Genomic DNA, 18,965 nt, shown 5'->3' with positions numbered 1-18,965 from the left:
CAGGGAGGAAAAACAGAAGGCAATTCGAGTGAAGGGAAATAGGAAGGCGGGTTAGGGTACTGACAGAAGTCAGACTGACTCAGTCTGTGGTCAGAGGGCAGCTCCTGAGGGCCCTGGGGAGGGAGCTCCGTGATCAGATCCCCGCGCTGTGCGGACGAGCCGGGGCGGCGAGACGTCATGTGGCAACACAGGTCTAGCTCCTAAATTACCCTCACTGCTCTGATCCGGCCTAGCAGGATTGGGAATTCCTTAGTTCTTTGAATGTTTTTATCTGAATGAGTTGAATTTTTAGGAAAAAAATTATGTCAGCTTTTTAAATCTTCTGGGTTTTGTGCGAAAGGAGGGAGGAAAAAGAACTATTTGAGATAAAACAAATTGTTCTCAGCATAAGACAGAATTACGCCTTATTCTAGAAATGGAAAGCTCATCATAATTCTTTCGATTAGAAAGGTGTCTATTCCACATCTATCATAGTACGAAGTGCAGCAGAGGAAAGAACCCGTATATACATCCTAAGTCATTATTCCACTACAGAGGTAGAATATATAGACATTATTAATGAAAACAATCACAGAGATTTATTTAGAGGCCACCTGTTAAGGCACATTTTAAAATAAAACACCTGTGTGTATATAAAAATACAGCTGACTCCATATTTTGATTTATGAAAAATAAATTTATTACATAACACCTTGTTTTTAACAATGTTCAATTTTTTTTTAATTCAGAATACTTGTGTCATTCATGTAAAATAGTTTGATACAGTACATTGTATGTTATAGGTTTTTTTTTTTTTCCTCAAAAATCCTAAGGCTCTCCTACTCCTTCTCCTTTGCTGAAGTAAGGGCACCCTAAACAACGTGCGAACGAGTTTTAAAAAGGAAAATTAACTGAACAAAAGTTTAATAGCACTACACCAACCAGCTTTAAAATCGGGACAGAATATCTGAATCGGATGCCGCACCTTTCAGAGGAAGTTATCATTCATGCTTTTTTCATCTTAAAGCATGCTCACTAATCAGCAACACCAACAGGAAAAATAAAACACTGTCTATGACAATCATTTCAGTTTGTTTGCTGAACCAAACAGGTTTATATCAATGACAACATATTTAATTACTATCAAATAGCAGCTTTAATACCAGTCAAGTCATAGATTGAAAAGAAAAACGAACTTATAAGTTGGAAATTAATCTTTGGGAGTTTTGAAACCTTTCTGGAAAAACTATGTGGCTTCTGTACTTTCAAAAAAACCCCAAGCAATAGCCTTGGTCAAAAAACACTGATCAATGTAGAAAAATGAATCAACCCACTGGTAAGACACTAAAATGAAAGGTGTACCAAAATAATCTCACTTTGCGTCTTGGTGATTTTGTTGAGTTGACATACGCCGTATGTTTCAAGTACCAGTTAAACTCGTGTGCGTGTGTACTATTGGTCAGAGAACGCTGTTACACTGAAAGAACTCACCACATACAACGACAAATGCTCGCCCTAGCACATTTCACAGCTTCAACTGCTACAGACTGTCACTGAAAACAATGCATTGGTCAGTCTGAACCATGTCAAGTAAACTATGGAAGTAGCAAATCCACAACACAAACTGTGCTAGCACTTTCTTTCAAGTCTAACTCCGAAACAGGTACAACCTGGAAGCCACTACCCCGGTCTGTGAAAAGTGGTGGAACTTGGCTACTGGACAGTCTGAGGATGTGAGCGCACAGTACACTCCCGTGGCCCATGCCGGGTTCCCGCAGGGAGCGGCACCGTCAGTCCCGCAGCGCTAGCGACGGTGCACGGACAACATTCCAGCGCAGCTCAGTACCGGTGTGTCTGGTGTGAGTACTGTGGAGGCTGCTGGGAGGTAGCTGAGTATCCCATGCTGCTCTGTGGCTGCGATGTGCTTGGTCCAGGGTTGGGATAGGCAGCATGTGGATTGGAACGCTGGAAAACGGAGAACGAGGGAGACATGTGAGTCAGACGTCTCTAAGAGCCGGCTCCATCCCGAGCCAGCAAGGCTTACGCGTGTTTAAAATGTCACTGATTTCAAGGCAGTAAGAATTTCAAAGTCTTGTGCCATATACTAGCTCTAGACGGAACATGATGAAAACCCCCAATCTTTTAATATCAGCTTTTCTTCGTGGAGGTCAGAGTATCGCCAGCAAACAATATCAGGCTGAGTCTCATTACAATGCTGTGCAGTTCGTTGTTTCTCTAGAGCAGTAACCTCCCTCTTTAAGCCGTTTTGTACCTACTTGATAAGTAATCATTAATTTGCTCGAGTTGTTTATAAATGAACTTAGTGATGGACACACTAAGAAATTCAAAGCTAATTTACATGCTAGTTTCTTCGGTAGAAACCTCTCAACATGCTTGTGACTGAAAAATAGAAAAACAATGAACAGGGCAAGAAAAGGTACCACGGAGTAATTCTCTTTGGCATTTAATATTTTTATGCCCTTTAATGAATCTTATCTTCTGCTACAAGGTATATACACAAGTTCGTAATTATAGAAACGTAACAAGAATGGTATTCTCAATTCTAAAAAGAGCACAAAGGGAAAGAACAGTGATAGAGTTTAGAGACCTCTGACTTTGACCTGTTATACTATTATTCCCATTCCTGCACCTCTCTCTCTCGTATTATTAGCTCCCAAGACAAATGTGATAACTGATTAACTGTAATTTACTACTTTCGTCTTTCAGAGCGTACTTAATAAATCATACAATCCGAAATTCTGCCAACCCTAGCAAAATAGAATTTTAAAAGAGGGGACACGTGAAATCGAAGTCACTACAAAAACCAACCACAACGAGAACACCAAGAAACAAAGAAGTACAGCAGCATTTTCTTGGTTTCAGTAGCAAAGGTCCAAGCACTGCTCCGCTTCATTCTAAGGATGCCTTAGTGTGCAAACACACTCTCGGGCCAAGAAGGATGCACTCTTTCCATCCAGATAGGGAGAGAGAGATGTCTGAACAAACATCAACCCTCAGAGATGTCTGCCCGTGACGTCCCTGTTTTGTTCCTGGAAGAGAGCTGCTACCCCGGCAGAGTCTCAAGAATTTCCATGGTTCGGTGGACTGGCCCCCTCCTCAACCAAGCGAAGAGCGAAGATCTTATTCCTGAACCGTAGTGGCAGCTCTGGGAAGCTCACCAGTTCAGTAAGATCTCCTTTTCTCTTTTGGTAGGTAAGTAACTCTAACTGGTCAAGCTTTCAGTGTCCTCTCCACCCTGAAACCCGGCTGAGTTGGCAATATGATCAGAATGAGCAAGGAGGTGGAATACGATTTTCAAAGCAGGTCTTTCTGCAAAGGAACTGACAATGTCACTCAACAGGATCCACAAGCAGGCAGCCTTGGCAGTCAGATCTGAGTCTGTGTCCTGGGTCTGCCCCCGGCTCGGCAGGGGAACACGTGAAAGCTATGGAACCTCTCTGAGCATCAGTTTTCTGAGATAATGATGAAATAATGTAGGTTTCATGCTTAGTATAAAAGCTAGCAGAGTAAGCACCCAACAAGCTCTTACCATTACAGTCACCACCAGCATCACCACCACCACTTAAGAGGCGCTTACTAAGGGGGCGCCTGTGAGGCTCAGTGGTGAAGCGTCTGACTCTTCATTTCGGCTCAGGTTCCTGAGTTCAAGCCCCGAGTCGGGCTCTGTGCCGAATGCTCGGAGCCTGCCTGGGACTCTCTCTCTTTCCCTCTCTCTCTCTGCCTCTCCCCAGCTCACGTTCTCTCTCTCAAAATAAATAAATAAACTTGGGTGCTATGAATGCTACTACGACTTTTGACGGCAGGAATGATGATGACGACGGTAAGAGTGGTGACATCCGTTACGGACTCAAGGCAGGCCCGCCACCGTGCCTCAGCATACGTTCTTTCGTTAAATCGTTGTTACGACTTGCCACTTGCCACTGTCCATTTCTGCAAATGAGAAAACTGGGAACATCTGAATGACTTACTCAAGGTCACCCAAAGTCAGTGGCTGGGCTGGGATTTGAAAGCCTGTGTGCCTAATCGTTACCGGTATACGGCTGTCTCAAAACAACAGACAGGGCTGCCTGAGCTGCTGCTGCAAGTTAAGGCGCTAGGATTTATCACGTCTACTCTTACGACAGCTACCAGTTAGACTTGGCTACTCTCATTTTACAGATGAAAAACTAAAGCCGGGAAATGTCCCATTGTCTGTCCAAGGTCACAGAGTTGATAAATGGCGTAGTTTAAGTTCGATCATTCTAGGCCTGTCTGGTTCAAAAGCCAGCTCCCTCTACTGAATCAGTCAGTATTTCTCCATGCCAGTGACACTCGTGTCAGTGTCATTTCCCCAGGTACGTAAAAGTCAGCATTTTTCTTAATTATATTGCATTTCCCAAAGGTCACAAACCCATATACAAGTATGGATATGGCAAGCCAAAACAAAACACACTAGAAATACCTGATAGTCTGAGGTCATGATTAGTCCACCTGAGGTAGTGGTCGGAGGGACAACTCTCACTTTTTTCAACGGGGGTCCCTGTGTGTGACTGCTGTCTTGATTCCCTGGGTGACCAGTTCCATTAGTATGGTTATTGCCCTGCTGCTGCTGCTGGTTCTTCTCAATTGGTTAAACAGAAAAATAAAGTTCAACTCAGAAGGAGAACCAAATACAAGCAAAATTATCTTCACGGTCGCACTGGCCACAACGAGAGGCAGGAAATATACTTTAATACTTACTTTGTCTCCTTTGTCATCAGGTTCTTCTTCTGTCAAAAATTCTCGTTTGGGGTAAGGGATCTGACAACCGGCAAAAACGCTGATCACAAAAAAAAGAGAAATGATTTCCAGTATGCTAATAATCGATATTTCAGATCCTTCATTTTAATCTTTTAAGGTAGACTTTGCCTCCATATTTGTAAAACCAGCACCCTTCCTGCAGCTGTGAAGAGATGACTCTTCTAACCCGTGACATTACAGCAGGCCGTGGGAGGGCTTTTCAGAACTGTATAAAAATAATCGATCATCGAATATGACTCAACTTCCTTCTGGCCCAGGCTTACTCTTGATTACTATACCCGAAATGTAGAGGCCAGCTGCAACGTCACTGCTCTTAGGGAACGAGATCCGCAGCTGGGAACACAGAGTGCGAGTGCAAGCGGTGAGCGGCCTCGGGGAGTCTGAGGGAGTGGCAGCACCCACACGCGACCCGCCACCAAGTAACGGGGGTGCGCCTGAAACTAGAGCCGGCAACGTCTCGCAAAGCGAGACACGGCCAGAGACGCCCAAATGACACCTCGGTCATCAGAGCTCATTTCTGGCTTATTGTGGGGATTTCCTCAGGTCCTCCCGTCACAGGAGTGGCAACTTGGAGTTGGTAGCTAAAATAAAGCACGCTCCGAAAAACTCCACGGTGCTGGTGAATTAACACATGGGTCACTTACTCTGATGTAGGAAGCGGATCTTCTAAGAAGTAGGGATCCTGCATAGCCTGTTCTGAGGTAATTCGCTTAATTGGGTCCATGGTAAGCAACTTCTGAAGCTGAAACCGTAAGTCATAAAAACGTTACTGCGTTACTTCCCGTAGTCATCTCCTCGGACACGTGTGCGAAGTGTATGTTTTTTGATGAAAATGCCCCCATTTGAAGGTATTTATTCCCCCAAATTAACAACAGGAAAACTTATTTTCTATTTAATGTAGTAATTCACATTTAGTCATTCTAATAATCATGATCTTACTTGGTTCTCCTTTCAGAAGTAACTAAACGTATGCCTTCCTCCAAACCAATGATCCACATTATCTAAACTGCTTTGCCCGATTTAGGACAGAACTAAATTCTTGTCTTTTCTATTCTTTTTCTATTAAGGGGAAACATTATTATAACACAAATAATAAACTAGCCATGTGTGGCTATTTAGATTTAAATCCAAATTAACTAAAACCAAATTAAACTAACAAAACAAAACAAAACAAAACAATTTCTCAGTCATATCAGGTACATTTCTAGAGCTCAAGAGACACATGTGGGTAGAAGTTACCCTATGGGATAGCACAGATCATCAGAGAAAGCTCTCCTGGCCAGTGCTATCCTAGTCTAAATAAATATGATGCTTGATACAGAACTTGTAAAGTACAGAGGGGTTATGAATGGGAGCCTCCAAGGTTACTGCTTGGGTCAAGTCCTGACTTGACAATTATGAGCCGAGTGACTCTGGACAAGGTGCTTACTCTCTTTGTAATCCCATCTGTCAAAGGGAGATTAACAATCGTGCCTACTACCAAAGGTTTGTTTTCAGGATTAAATGAGTTAATGTATGGAAAGCAAACATAATGGTACCTGGCACAAAGACAGTAAGTGTTAGCTGCTATTATTATTGTTATTGTTACCCTGCTACCTAGAGAAATGTCGCACTCACGTGAAAATTCAGTATTTTTTGGTTAAAACACAGTTGACCGAAGACTTTACGAACTAACATATTTTATTTTATTTTTTATTTATTTTAGAATGTTTGACTTTAACATGTGATTTAAGAGCGTATCTAAATAGTGGTCTCTCAGCTTCTCCTCTTTGATCTAATGCGGTGGTTTTCAGACGTCAGAGTACATCGGAATCACCGCTCGCGCACTTCCGAAAGCAGACCGCTGGCCCCGCTCCCAGAGCTATGACTGGGATGTCTGGGCAGGGGTCCGAAGAGCTGCCTTTCCACCAAGTTGCCAAATGACTCTGGTGCGGTGGACTAGGACCACTCTTGAAAACCAACAGACGTGCTGAGACTTGATGGGAGAGGGCACAGAGGACAGAAGGACATAAAATATTCAGAAATACAGAAGAAATGCCGGGATGGCGAGATTTAAATTTAATTTTGATGAGATTTCAGTGGAAGTGCAGCTTCATTTTTAGAGTTGAAAGGAAAAGCACGGATTTGCCATTTAAAATAGTCAACAGTTTTAACGGAGTTATGTCCGAGTTTTCAGATGGGCCCACACAAGGTAGGTCACCCCAGCAAAAATGAGCAAATAAGCTGCAAGGGAAGTCTCTCTCTGGGATGTCAGTGGTGATGGTTGTGAGAGCCACTCCAGACCATATCAAAGAGCCGCAAACTGGAGGGAAGGAAGGGCAAACTGTGACTGTCAGTCTACCACTATTACCATGATTTTGCTAGAATAAATAATCCGTATGTTGAAGGATCTAACTTACCTTCCTATTTGGGTCCTATTTCAAGTACGTTATAAGAAACCATTATTTGGATAATAATATATTGTGTGCTAATAAGATAGGTTAAGTACTGCTTTTTAAGTTGCTAATAAGATATGAAATATAGGATATAGGACATGATATAAAAATAAGTAGAAGGTGTAGGAGCAGAAGCAGTAGACAGAGAAGAAAAAGCAGAAATAGAAGACATGTTTGCAAGTGGCCTGGTACTGTAATAAAGGAAAATATAATCTTTTCAAGGCAAAAAAAAAAAAAAAAATCCCACTTAATGAACTCATTTAAAAATACCGGGAATAAAGGATTAAAAGAATTTTAAGCCAAATATAATACAGCCTGCTCCCCCAAATTTCCAAGTATGTTATATAACTTTCTTAAAAACATAAAGCTGAAAATCACTTTTAATTGTAATGATGTAAAAGTGGAAATTAAATTGTAAACAAATTTAAATTGGCAATAGTTGAATATAATCTCATAAATTATGATAGCGCATGGATTCTTTCAGTTTCTAGGTCAAATTATTTTTCCATTATACAGTAATAAATCATGCAACTCTCATATTCTTCCAGAAAATGCAACTAGTGCACACCATCACTGAAGGACTTCTAATACCCCAGTCTGTAAGAGTATCTTGGGAGTTAAAAATTTTATAAACAATCTTTCAAAGATTTGAAATACAAAATAACCTGTAAAAATTATTTCTGAGCAGTGGGATGGTTTTTCTTTCAGATTCTTCGAAATATTTGGAACTTTTAAATAACTGATGAAAACCAATAAATGTAACTTTAAAAACGTTCTCGACAGCCTTGGTACAAAGACAACCTTTAGAAAATCTAATATAACTGAACATTAGTCTGTTAAACCATGTTATGGGTTTGCAAAAACAAATATTTTCATGCCTTTACTAATATGCACCAACCAGATGTCTGCATTTACCATTAAAGTACTCTAAAAATAAATAAATAAAAAAATAAAAATAAAGTACTCTAAGAGTGCTAAGTAACCATATAAAGTGACCCCCAAAAACCTCTGGTTGGGCTAATCAAGGGGAAAAAAAAATTATTATTGTTCTCTAAAGCTTACCAAGTGGAATGCTTTACTATCTGGTTTAACTTTATGTTTTTCCATGTACTTGATAAGGCTGCAGTTGGTATACCTGAAAGAGAAATACTATGAAATACCTATTAGATTTTGAGGTTAATTTTACATCGGCTGAGGCTTTTCCAAACATTTTAATAACAACCGGTACAGAATATGTATAAAAAATGGCGTTATTGGCATAGCATTAGATCAATTTCATGTTTCATTCATGCACACTAGTCACTTACGAATGGATACCACTGAGTAAACACAAAATAATTTCATAAATAATATATACTGAATAGCATTTTTTATATGACTCTTATCTCAATAACTACAGGTCAAACGTTTAATTCAATCTTTTAATATAAAGAAAATTTTTTTTACATTTGTCACAGGCCTATAAACTGTCCTCTCTCCCAATTCTCTGATCTTGCATTGCAGATAAATGAAATATTCCTTCTTCTCTGCTAAAGCCTACGTAAAATGACTACACAACCCAGGTGGGGAGGCAAGTCAGTGCTAGCAAGGCTGGGTATTTCAGTCTCTTACTGCTTCAGCTAATGATACTTTCACTGATGCCGCTTCCAGAAAGTAATAGGTACCGAAAGGGTTTTTTCCTACCCAAATCAGCTACTAAAATTAGCTGTTTATCTTCTTTATATCATGTAAACATCTTGAGCAATAAAGAATGCCACAATGTAAAATATTTATTAAGTAAATAAGTAAAATTGTTTGTTAGGATAACCTTGTGTTCCGTATTCTGTCGAGTATTCGATCTTATACCTAAGTATTGTGGGAAAGCAGAAATCAAAAAAGGGTCTACTTTCTTTCCAACTTACGTATTTCTTCTGAAATCTTTCATTAATGTTGAATGTTCGGGCATCTTTTTTATATCTTCCCAATCTTTATCTGTGGAATACATTGATAACATTTTATGTTGTCTAGGTTCCTGTTCTCAAGAATTTTAACAAGTTACCTCAATTTTTATTACACGCCATACACTTTGACCTTCCATGAAAGCACAGATCTCAAATAATTGACTAGCTATAGAAACATCTAATCTTGACCTGTAAATACAATTCTCATCCCTTGCATAGCATTAGATCTCTATCTTTTTGAGTTTATCTTTTTAGTGCCTACTTTCCATAGAATTTACTATCAGTTACCTCAATTTCTTTTTTACCTCAATTTCTATAAGTAGAGGGGAATAAGCTATTAATAAATATTTCTATTATTAAATCATTCTATTTCTGTTTGTAAAACTACTTTTTCCCCTTTTCCACTCAATACCTTGGTTAAATCAGCAACCAATCTCTTCAATGGCAAATGTAGTATCTTTTCCCTCCATAGCTATAAGATGCACTTTAAAAAAAAAATATGACCCTCCTTACTTTCACTTTATTAAATACACTGCTTTACGTCAGCAACCAATGTAAGCGACAACAATTGTCTGAAATAGAACAGGGTAGGATATAACTAGTATGCAAAAAAGTCAGCTGATGGCTTGGCTAGTTTCAATAACAGTAACAGAAACAACCCCAGCTACTAGGTACATTAGGTGGAAAAGGTTTCAGTTAGTTCTGCTGGCCTTGGACTTTTACTGAGAGACTACCACGTGCCGTACGACAACAGGTAGTACAACAGGGAGCTTAATAGCTACCGTTATTTTTTAAGTGGCCTTCAGAGGTTTCCTTCCACTTACACAAACAGCTACTACCTACACACTTTAAACTCCTACATGGAATTTTCTCCTTATTTCCTTGCTCTGATTTCTCTATTTTGTCAATTTCTCAAGCTAGAAATCTTGATAATCTTTTACTTTTCCCTCAATTACACACTTCCTATAAACAATTCCATTTTTGTCCTTTACTTCCCATCCTTTTTTTTTTTTTTTTTAATCACTTACACCTGGAGTACCGTGATACAGGCAAAGAGCTGGCTTGCAAGGCTTCGGTTCCCTCTCTTTAACTGACTTTTACCGACCATCACATGCTAATCTCTCTAAAATGGAACATAAACCACATCACTAGTTTTCAAGAACTTATCATGGATTCTCTTGCACATTAAATCTAAACCCTGCTGCCTACTTTTCAAATTTCTTATAAGCTGAGCCTACCGTAACTATTGAACTACACGTTAAGAATCATCTCCTACAGAAGCCACCCCCACTTTCACGTCCTTGTAAGCCATATTCTTTTGCCTCGGGCCTTAGAGATGGTGGACACATCCCAAAGTGGGAAGAAAAGACCATTCTCCTCCACCTACTCCATCCATAGCTATTATTTAAACATTCTACTTAGAGTACCACAATATAAACTCCCAGAAGGCAAGAATCATGCCCGTTCTATCAACAAGATTTTATGCATAACTCCGTGCCTCCACATGGCAGGTACTCAAATATTTAGTGAATAAATACAATTCCCATCACAAAAAAGCAGTCTTCACTGAACTGTTGACCAATTCTGCAGAAAGGTAGTATTTGTGTTAACACTCCAACAAGGGAATGAGAAATTATAACTCCCAGGTATTTCTGCATTAGTCTTGAGTTACCCTGACCTGAGAAAACTTCCTAATGAGAAACCATTTCTAAGAAGTACCTCACTAGCCAATATTATGTATGTGTTTTAAGCAAATATCCATTATTCTAGACTTCTGGGCAGTTTTTGGTGACTGATGAACTACCATTCTGTGGTATAACAAGGGATGGAGACACAGCTGGTGAGGTCTAACGCCTGTGATGAGACACCTTAACAACTTTCTCCCTGCCGCTAATCAGTGCACGCAAGGTTGCTGTTCTAATAGAACACTTAAAAGAATGTTCTTACCAGCCAGGGTGATAGAGCAAAAATATTCTATGTTTCAGATTATTCAACATAATGTGATTCTGTACAGTGCCCTGAATGTAAATAATGTTCAAAATTTACACTCAAATCCCAAGTAATGGCATTATTATACGTACTGCCGGACCAAAATACATACTACTGAATTTTATTTATAGTTTCCCCTGGTAAGAACTAAAGGCACCTTTTAATACAGATATCGCAAACATGTTATCATTTCAAATATTAAACAACAAAACAAAACAAAATAAAATGAAACAAAAATATACTCCTCGAATTCAGAAAACCCACAAATATCTTTACGCTAATATGTGAACTCTAAATTTTGCTATTTCTAAGGATCTTTGATTAATGCAAGTCACAAATATAAAGAACTGAGTAAGAGTGGCTTCATCAGCTTAAGATACACACCTTTCCAATGAAGATATCTAAGTTTAAACAACAGTGATTTAAAAACAAAAACAAAAACATAATGTGTACCTGCAGGAAATCCCATTACATTGAATATTCTGTCCAGCTGGTCATGGTGATAAGGATTACTAGTTTTGATGTCCTCTTGTCGACAGTGAAATATTGGTTCTGACGTTAGTAGTTCTGCAAATATACACCCTATAGCCCAAATATCTTTAAAACAAAAAGAAAAAAAAAAAAAAGAAAAGAAAAAAAAAGGAAAGGAAAAAAGAAAAAGAAAGGAGGAAAATAAAGTGGTTCTTTCCAAAAGAAAATGCATTTTTATCGTGGTGGGGAGTGGTTGTTTCTTGTTTTCCTAATAAGTCATAGTAATTCCTAAAGCAATTAGAATTTAAAATATCACGGAATACTGTTTGTAAATATATTCCCACCCAATCCACCCCAATTTTTCATTCCCTATTATACCTCCATTCCACCCAGTGGCTTCATTCCAAATTCAAATCAAATTTATTACCTACATTTTTGGCAATTTTTAAATGCTTCAAACATTACCTTATCTATGAAATACATACAAAGCTACATATGGAGCACAGGAACCACAAACAAACAAAATTAAACAAAAAATAAAACAAAAACAAGAAAACCCAAATAGCCTTTGAAATTGGGCATACTTGCCAAAAAAAAGTCAGCACAATTTTTTGAGGTAAAAATATTTTTTCTTCACCTAGTTTATGTACTTGCTAATTTGTAAAGTCTAATGATTATTCTCTCATGCAAGCAAGGTCATATTCCAATAAGAAAAAGACAGTGCCTGACCTCAAATATTCTAATGAAATCACATTTCTACTTGAACAGCTTTTTTTGTTCAAAGTATTTCTTTATGTTACAGTAGCATCAGATTTTCCAATTTGATATAAAGACAAGAAAACAGGGAGCAAAATTCTACTTCAAGAGGCACAAAGGGTACAAACTCACTGGAATTACTTATAAAAGCCAGGCAAATGTATGCCTCCTTAACCCAACAAATTCCTTTCACTCACTTTAAGATATAGGCTAACTTTCATTCAGACTGAACTTTTACTCAACAGAACTGTTATTAGTAGAGGAAAGAGCTACATGCCAGTTTAGAATTTAAAACTGAAACTATTTAGTTTCCACTCTTGAGAAAGCCCTAAGCCAACAAGGTTGACTTCTCCATACTAGTAAGTACAACAGTGTGTATATAGCAGACACTCAATCAGTGGTTTTTGACTGATCTTATAACCATGGTAAATAGATATAAGGATAGAGGGAAAAATAAAAATCACTGTTTTATTAAAGGCAATTAATCAGGTATGTTAATAACTGTCACATAAATAGAAAATGAGAAAAAATGTTAATTTACAAATTAACTGAGAATTCCTAAATCCTAAAACTGGAATATAGATCTTGAATGTAAAATTATCACATGTACATTTCAGAGTAACAAGTTAATCGCCTATTTATTAGAGATTACACAACACACTGATGACAAGCGATTTTTAAAAATGACGCTGTGTTTGCGTATCAGTTTTCTCCCATATCAGAGAACCAAGTCAGCCAGTACCACCATATGGAAAAGTACCAAGAAACACAAGCCAAACTATATTATTTTTAGTGTCAGAAAGTACACGGAAAAAAAGATTTTGTGATTATTCTCTTTCCATGTGTGCCAAATAAATAGCTTGACCTATGACAATCTTAATCAGAGGGAAGGGAGACAAACTAAGTAGCATCACAAAAAGGGGTTGATGGGTCAGTCTGCATGGGTAAAACTCTACTCACAGCACCCAAAAGACCGGACAACTCATTCTGGTTAGCTATGAAAAATTCTAAAGAAGAAAACAAACTAGGTAAAGGAAGATGAAGGCAAGTAAGTCGTGTAGCTATCCTTAAAGCTACATTGCTTCCAAAATAAAAAGTCAGAAAGTAGGACGAAATAGTTTATTAAGCCCTGCCTAACCTTACCCTAATACCTCTTTGTATCTTTTCTATTATCTCTTACCTTTTAGCAATCTCATCATCCTTCCTTTCTTCAAAATCCTGATCCAGACATTAATCAGAAAGTTAAGTTAGCTACAAGCAGGCTATTATTTCAGATAAATTTCTAAATCTGTGAAAATAAGTCTCTCCTTCCTATCTTGCCTGATTTTTTTTTTTTTTTTGGGTTGTGCCAAGTTCATGAAAAAGTCCCTCCCTGTTCACCTCCCTGCCTACGTTCTTCTAGAAGACTTTCCAAGGTAAAAAACCTATGTATCTCATCTCCTTCTCAAAATGTGTAATACTTGTGTATAGCTACTGAACTAACCAGCCAAAGTAGATAGGAATTAGCATGCCATGTAGACCCAAGGGAAGGGGGGCTTGTTAAATAATGTATTAATCAATAGATGTATTAATAGCAAGTGTCTACCTTAATTAAAGAGTAAATTCTCATTTCTCTTTATCTTATAACGCATTTCCCACTTAACAGAATGCCACATAATCAGTGGGCATTCAGTTATTTGAGAACAAACATCTGAGTGTACCATACTTCAGTAAAATTTTAAGACTGCTTTAGTGATGATTAAAAACTGAAACTCCTCTTTCAGCCTGGTCTACAAAGTCAACCAAACAAAACCCCAAAATACTTAAAACTGAATTAAACTTTGTCGCTGGGAGTACAATGTTTACTGACCCATTATTTACTCGCTCTGGTTTAATGATTCAGCTTGCAGGTCTATAGAAGTGGATAAAATCTGTTGGCGACAGCAGGTGGGGACAGCATTTCCCTCTATGCTCTTTTGCTGCTTCTTAATATCCTTCAGTGTAACATAATCCACTAACTACGCTAGCAGATTTCACCCTTGTAAAGGATGCCCCTGAAACGAACTACTGAGCAAGTAATCTGTGCATCAACTACAAAGGTTCTTCTATCAGCTGCTCAAACCACAATGATCTGACAGGGAAGTAAAAACACCAGGCAAGTTCTTTGATAAGTAGCTTTCACTGTGGGTGGTGTGTGAAATTTGTTGAATACTTTAATGGACCCTGAGGCTACTTACACAGGTAGTAGGAGGAATGCCAATGTGGTGGAGAGACTGGAATCGAGGAAGAAGTTTCCTTTTTTATTCCCTTATTCTATTTTTAAAAATTTATGTTAAAAATGGTTTATGTATGATTTCTCGCTTTCAAAAAAGTAATTTGAAAGATATGTATATTGTAACACTTTTGAGTCAATGTCTGCATAAAAGAAAAGGGCTTTCCAAGGTTGATCTTGGCCAAGTCAGGTATTCATGGGGTGGGGACCACCACCACAAAGGGTCTGGCACTGACCTCGGTCGCAATCATCTACACTCCAGTCAGTCCCCTCTGCAACTTCCCTACCTCAGAAGCAATTGTGTTATCCAACGTCACAGAACTTTTGGATTTAAACGGGAATCTAGGAGATGATCTAGGCTAAATTCTCACTTTCAAAAAATGAGGCCAAAGAACTAAATCTTTGCTAAGGGCGAGCATGAGCGCGTATACACCGCCCTCCTGCCCCAGCGAGTGACGGAGCTAAGGCTACGAGTCAGATTAAGTTGCATACGTTTTGGTTTCTCTTGTTTCTCTAACAGCTATCCAATGAATTTTGATGATGAGAGGGAGTAAAAGGGGAAAAATATGAAGAAAGGCCTTCTCCTTTCCAAATTATAAAGCCATTTGGACAACTGGCTGGTAGTTTAGCTTTGTGACAAGCAGCCGTGCATCAAAATTGCCAGACTAGAGATTGTCCTTGTGAATAGTAACAGGTTATACAAAGTGCAATGTTCACAATAAAATGTTTCTGGAGAAAAAGATAATACACAGTTTAAGTCAGAGACACAAGCTTCTGTGATGGTGTATTTTTTACTTCATTTCAATCAATTCAAAGTCTCAAGTTTTCAGTTGATAACAGCTAAGATTAGGCAATAACTTCTTTGTATAGTCTGTTAATATGTCTTATCAAAAATAACCCTGCTCTTACATATTCATTTCTAGATGGAAAAAATAGCTATGCATCATATTAGTTTATATGCTAAGCACTTAGAACACACGTATAAAAAAGATAACCAAACATGTGCCTAGGTAATAATATGTACCCCCAAAACAGGACTAGCTTCAATAACTTTTACTTTTCCTTCTTTCTAACTGACTTTTCAAAAAGTATTCTATTTTGGAGTCATTTCAGATTTGTGTAACAGCCACAAAGATAGCACAGAGAAGTCCCATATCTCCCTGACTTAACTTTATCTACCTTTATTTTTCTATAAAATGAAATTGATGTCAAAGCAGGTACAAAGATTAGTGAACATAAAGATTTTCTGAGGGCACTTGGGTGGCTCAGTCAGTTAAGTGTCCTTTTGAGTCTTGATTTTTGCCTCAGGTGATGATCTCAGGGTTCGTGAGTCTGAGCCCTGCGCTGGGCTCCGCGCGGAGAGCGTCTAGCCTGCTTGGGATTGTCTTTCTGCCCCTCCATAGCTCATGGGCTCTGTCTCGCTCTCTCTCAAAATAAATAAATAACCTTTTAAATTAAAAAAAAAAAAAGATTTTCTGAAGAAAGACATGTTGGGCTCAGATTAAGACAGGGAAATAATCACAAGTATTTCTTCTTTTCCCTCAGTTATATACACTGAAATGGCAGCAACGTCCTTTCTGAACAGGAGGAAATCACTGGGGACAGGATTCGCTCATTTATTCAACAGAGAGTACCGAGTTCTCACTGTGTACCCTGTAGGCACTGGCCTACCGGGGTGACCAGCTGGGCAACGTCTATCTACTTTAGTGGATTTTAGATACTGTTCAATGTTACCACGGCAGTAAGCTAGAAGTGGGATGGGGAAGGCAGGGTGACTGTATGATCACAGCTCTCCCTGAAGAGGTAGCGTTTTGACTAAGATCTGAATGCAAAAAAAAAAGAGACTGGCTATATGAAGACCTGACTTGGCAGAGATATATAAGAACATTTCTGGAAGCTGGAAGGCAGATGGAACAGCTCAGAGAAGACCGTAGGCCACAGTATTATTGCCGAGTGGGAAGCAGGCCTGCCCTGTACAACTTCGTGAAGAGTCTGTCCTTGCAGCACCAGTTCCAAAGTCTGTATTCTATAAACAGTTCATTCTCCTTCCCCTAGTCCCCTCTGCTGCCCTGGGGCTATACAAAACTTGGGCCCAAAGTGGAAAGACTCTTCCCTTAAAGAATCTGAATGGTCTCAGGGCAAAGACTCGTGCATGCTGACACTTGGGGATCCCCCTGTTAAAGTTCTCTGCTAGATTACCCTAACGTCTGCCAATCAACGAGCCCTATGATCTGTGTACACAAAGTTCGCAAGCACCTTTCTGTTAACGTGACTCTTAAATATGAAGAGACAGGCAAGGATCAAGAGCACGACGTGTGGAAGGGAGACACCAAGGCAAATTAATAAAAAGGGAGCCTATAAAGAAAACACAGGTAAGTATTCCAGGAATACAGCACTGTCCTCACAGATATTCAAGAAGCTTCTTTCCATAATACAAAAAATTAACAGAGAATAAGAAGGGGTTCTAGGAAAAAAAAGACAAAAGCAGAAAAACAGAAGAAAAGTGGCATAAAGGATTACCCCCAGGAGTCCAATATCTGCCCATACTCAGTTTAGGAAAGAGAAACACAGAAGGCAGACAGAAGGAGGGGTGCCTGGGTGGCTCAGTTGGTTGAGCATCTGATTTCAGCCCAGGTCATGATCTCACGGCTTGTGAGTTCGAGCTCCGCGTCAGGCTCTGTGCTGACAGCTCGGAGCCTGGAGCCTGCTTCCGATTCTGCGTCTCCCTCTCTGTCTCTGCCCCTCCCCTGCTCATGCTCTGTCGCTCCTGTCTCAAAAATAAATAAACATTAAAAAAAAGTTAAAAAAAAAAAAAAAAAAGAAAGTAGACAGGATGAAATCAGAAGACTAGTGTAAGAGTTTTCTACCGACTTTCCACTATGAACTTCAGGATGAACGTGCTCACCAAGGAGCCAGCACATTACTGTGAAATACAACGATAAGAATTCTTATCTGTTTTCAGAAAGAAAAACCACCGAAGTAATCCACCAATGAATAAGACTGGCATGAGACTTCACTGGCGACACTAATGATACAAGACAATGGGGGAGCATCATCAAATTTTGAAGGAAAATTATTTTGTACTTAGAATTTTAAAGCTGGCCAAACTGCATGATACAGTAGGACACAGGCATTTTTCAGAAATACAAGAACTAGAAAATTTACCTCCCTTCCAAAGCAAGTTACTTGAGAACATGCTATAGCAAAATAATAAAGCCCAGAATGAAACACATCCAACACAGAGGAATTAAAAAAAAAAGAAAAGCCAGGATTAAAATCAATCCAGAATACAGCAAAGCATAGATGACTTCAGGATGGAGTTAACCAAGGGACAGGAAAAAAAGCAGGCTCAATGTCATTCTGGAGAACGCAGAACAGGTTAAATAAGCAATAAAAACACGCAATAAAGGAGAAAAGAAAAGCAAAGCACATAAGAAAAGTACTCGATGATAAAATTCAGCCAAATAAAATGAGGCGGAATAAAGACTCAGTAATGGAAAAGAGGTGGTCAAAGGACTGTGGTAGTTGAGCACTGAATTCATTATAATACACAACCTGAGAATAAACGGTGGGAATTACAGCTGGCAAACAAAATTAATGTCATAAACATCAACAAGCTAGTAATAATAACGATGACAATGACATTTCTAAGATAGCTTATAAACTGAGAGCTCGGTGTGGAGGAAGTACAAGAGTACTAATTTCCTAGTCGTTCACTGTAGGGAGGTAACCAGCACAGTCAAAAATTGAAAAGTGAATTAAGATGTTTTCAACTCCCACTTTTTCCATAATTTTTTCCCCTTAACTCTAAGGGGATCTTTTAGAAGTTAATATTTCTTTTGCTGAAAGAAACATTTGTCTGAAGCTTAAGGGTTTAGAAATTTTACTGTGCTTAATTCTCTTTTCAAGTAAAATTAAATTTAAAATACATGTTTACTTAGAATGCATAGTATGATCCCATATGTTTTAAAAGTTTTAAAATACCTATTTATCTGTCGGAGAGAGATGCTTGAAATAATACCCTCCTAATGCTAATAATGGTATTTCTAGGTAAAAGAATTTTAGGACCGTTTTTGTTCTTACTTTTATAATTTTCTGTATTTGATTTAATATATAGAAATATGTATATTTTACAACAACAAAGCCACTTTTCAAATGTCATGGAATTTTAATTAGTTCTACTCACCAATAGCTTTGGTATAATGTCTCGCTCCAAGAAGTAATTCTGGGGCTCGGTACCAGAATGTTACGACTACTGGATCCAGATCTGCTAAAGGCTTCAAAGGTGAATTAAATAATCGGGCAAAGCCCATATCAGCTGTAAAAAAAGATAATAATAATGTT

General features: G+C 38.6%; 1 protein-coding gene across 9 annotated transcripts in view; it reads right to left on the bottom strand.

Moving 5' to 3' along the window:
• Positions 1-18,965, bottom strand: part of CDK8 (cyclin dependent kinase 8) — a 117,608-nt gene that overhangs the window by 7,134 nt on the left and 91,509 nt on the right. For 7 of the 9 annotated variants that reach the window (XM_042936793.1, XM_042937193.1, XM_042937203.1 and 4 more), the window contains 8 exons: positions 18,808-18,939; positions 11,597-11,740; positions 9,116-9,185; positions 8,277-8,349; positions 5,424-5,521; positions 4,720-4,798; positions 4,442-4,600; positions 745-1,944 (listed from right to left, as the gene is read on the bottom strand). In XM_042936793.1, coding sequence (XP_042792727.1) covers positions 1,819-1,944; positions 4,442-4,600; positions 4,720-4,798; positions 5,424-5,521; positions 8,277-8,349; positions 9,116-9,185; positions 11,597-11,740; positions 18,808-18,939 — 881 coding nt within the window. In that variant the 3' untranslated portion in view covers positions 745-1,818. Of the gene's footprint in view, positions 1-744; positions 1,945-4,441; positions 4,601-4,719; positions 4,799-5,423; positions 5,522-8,276; positions 8,350-9,115; positions 9,186-11,596; positions 11,741-18,807; positions 18,940-18,965 lie in introns of those variants that run through there. The other 2 variants (XM_042936874.1, XM_042936952.1) reach the window with 2 other exon arrangements.

Source organism: Panthera leo, chromosome A1 (genome assembly GCF_018350215.1).
Source record: "Panthera leo isolate Ple1 chromosome A1, P.leo_Ple1_pat1.1, whole genome shotgun sequence".
Classification (NCBI taxonomy): Eukaryota; Metazoa; Chordata; class Mammalia; order Carnivora; family Felidae; genus Panthera; species Panthera leo.
The sequence above is the reverse complement of the archived record's forward strand: the minus strand, read 5'-3'. Positions and strand labels throughout refer to the sequence as shown.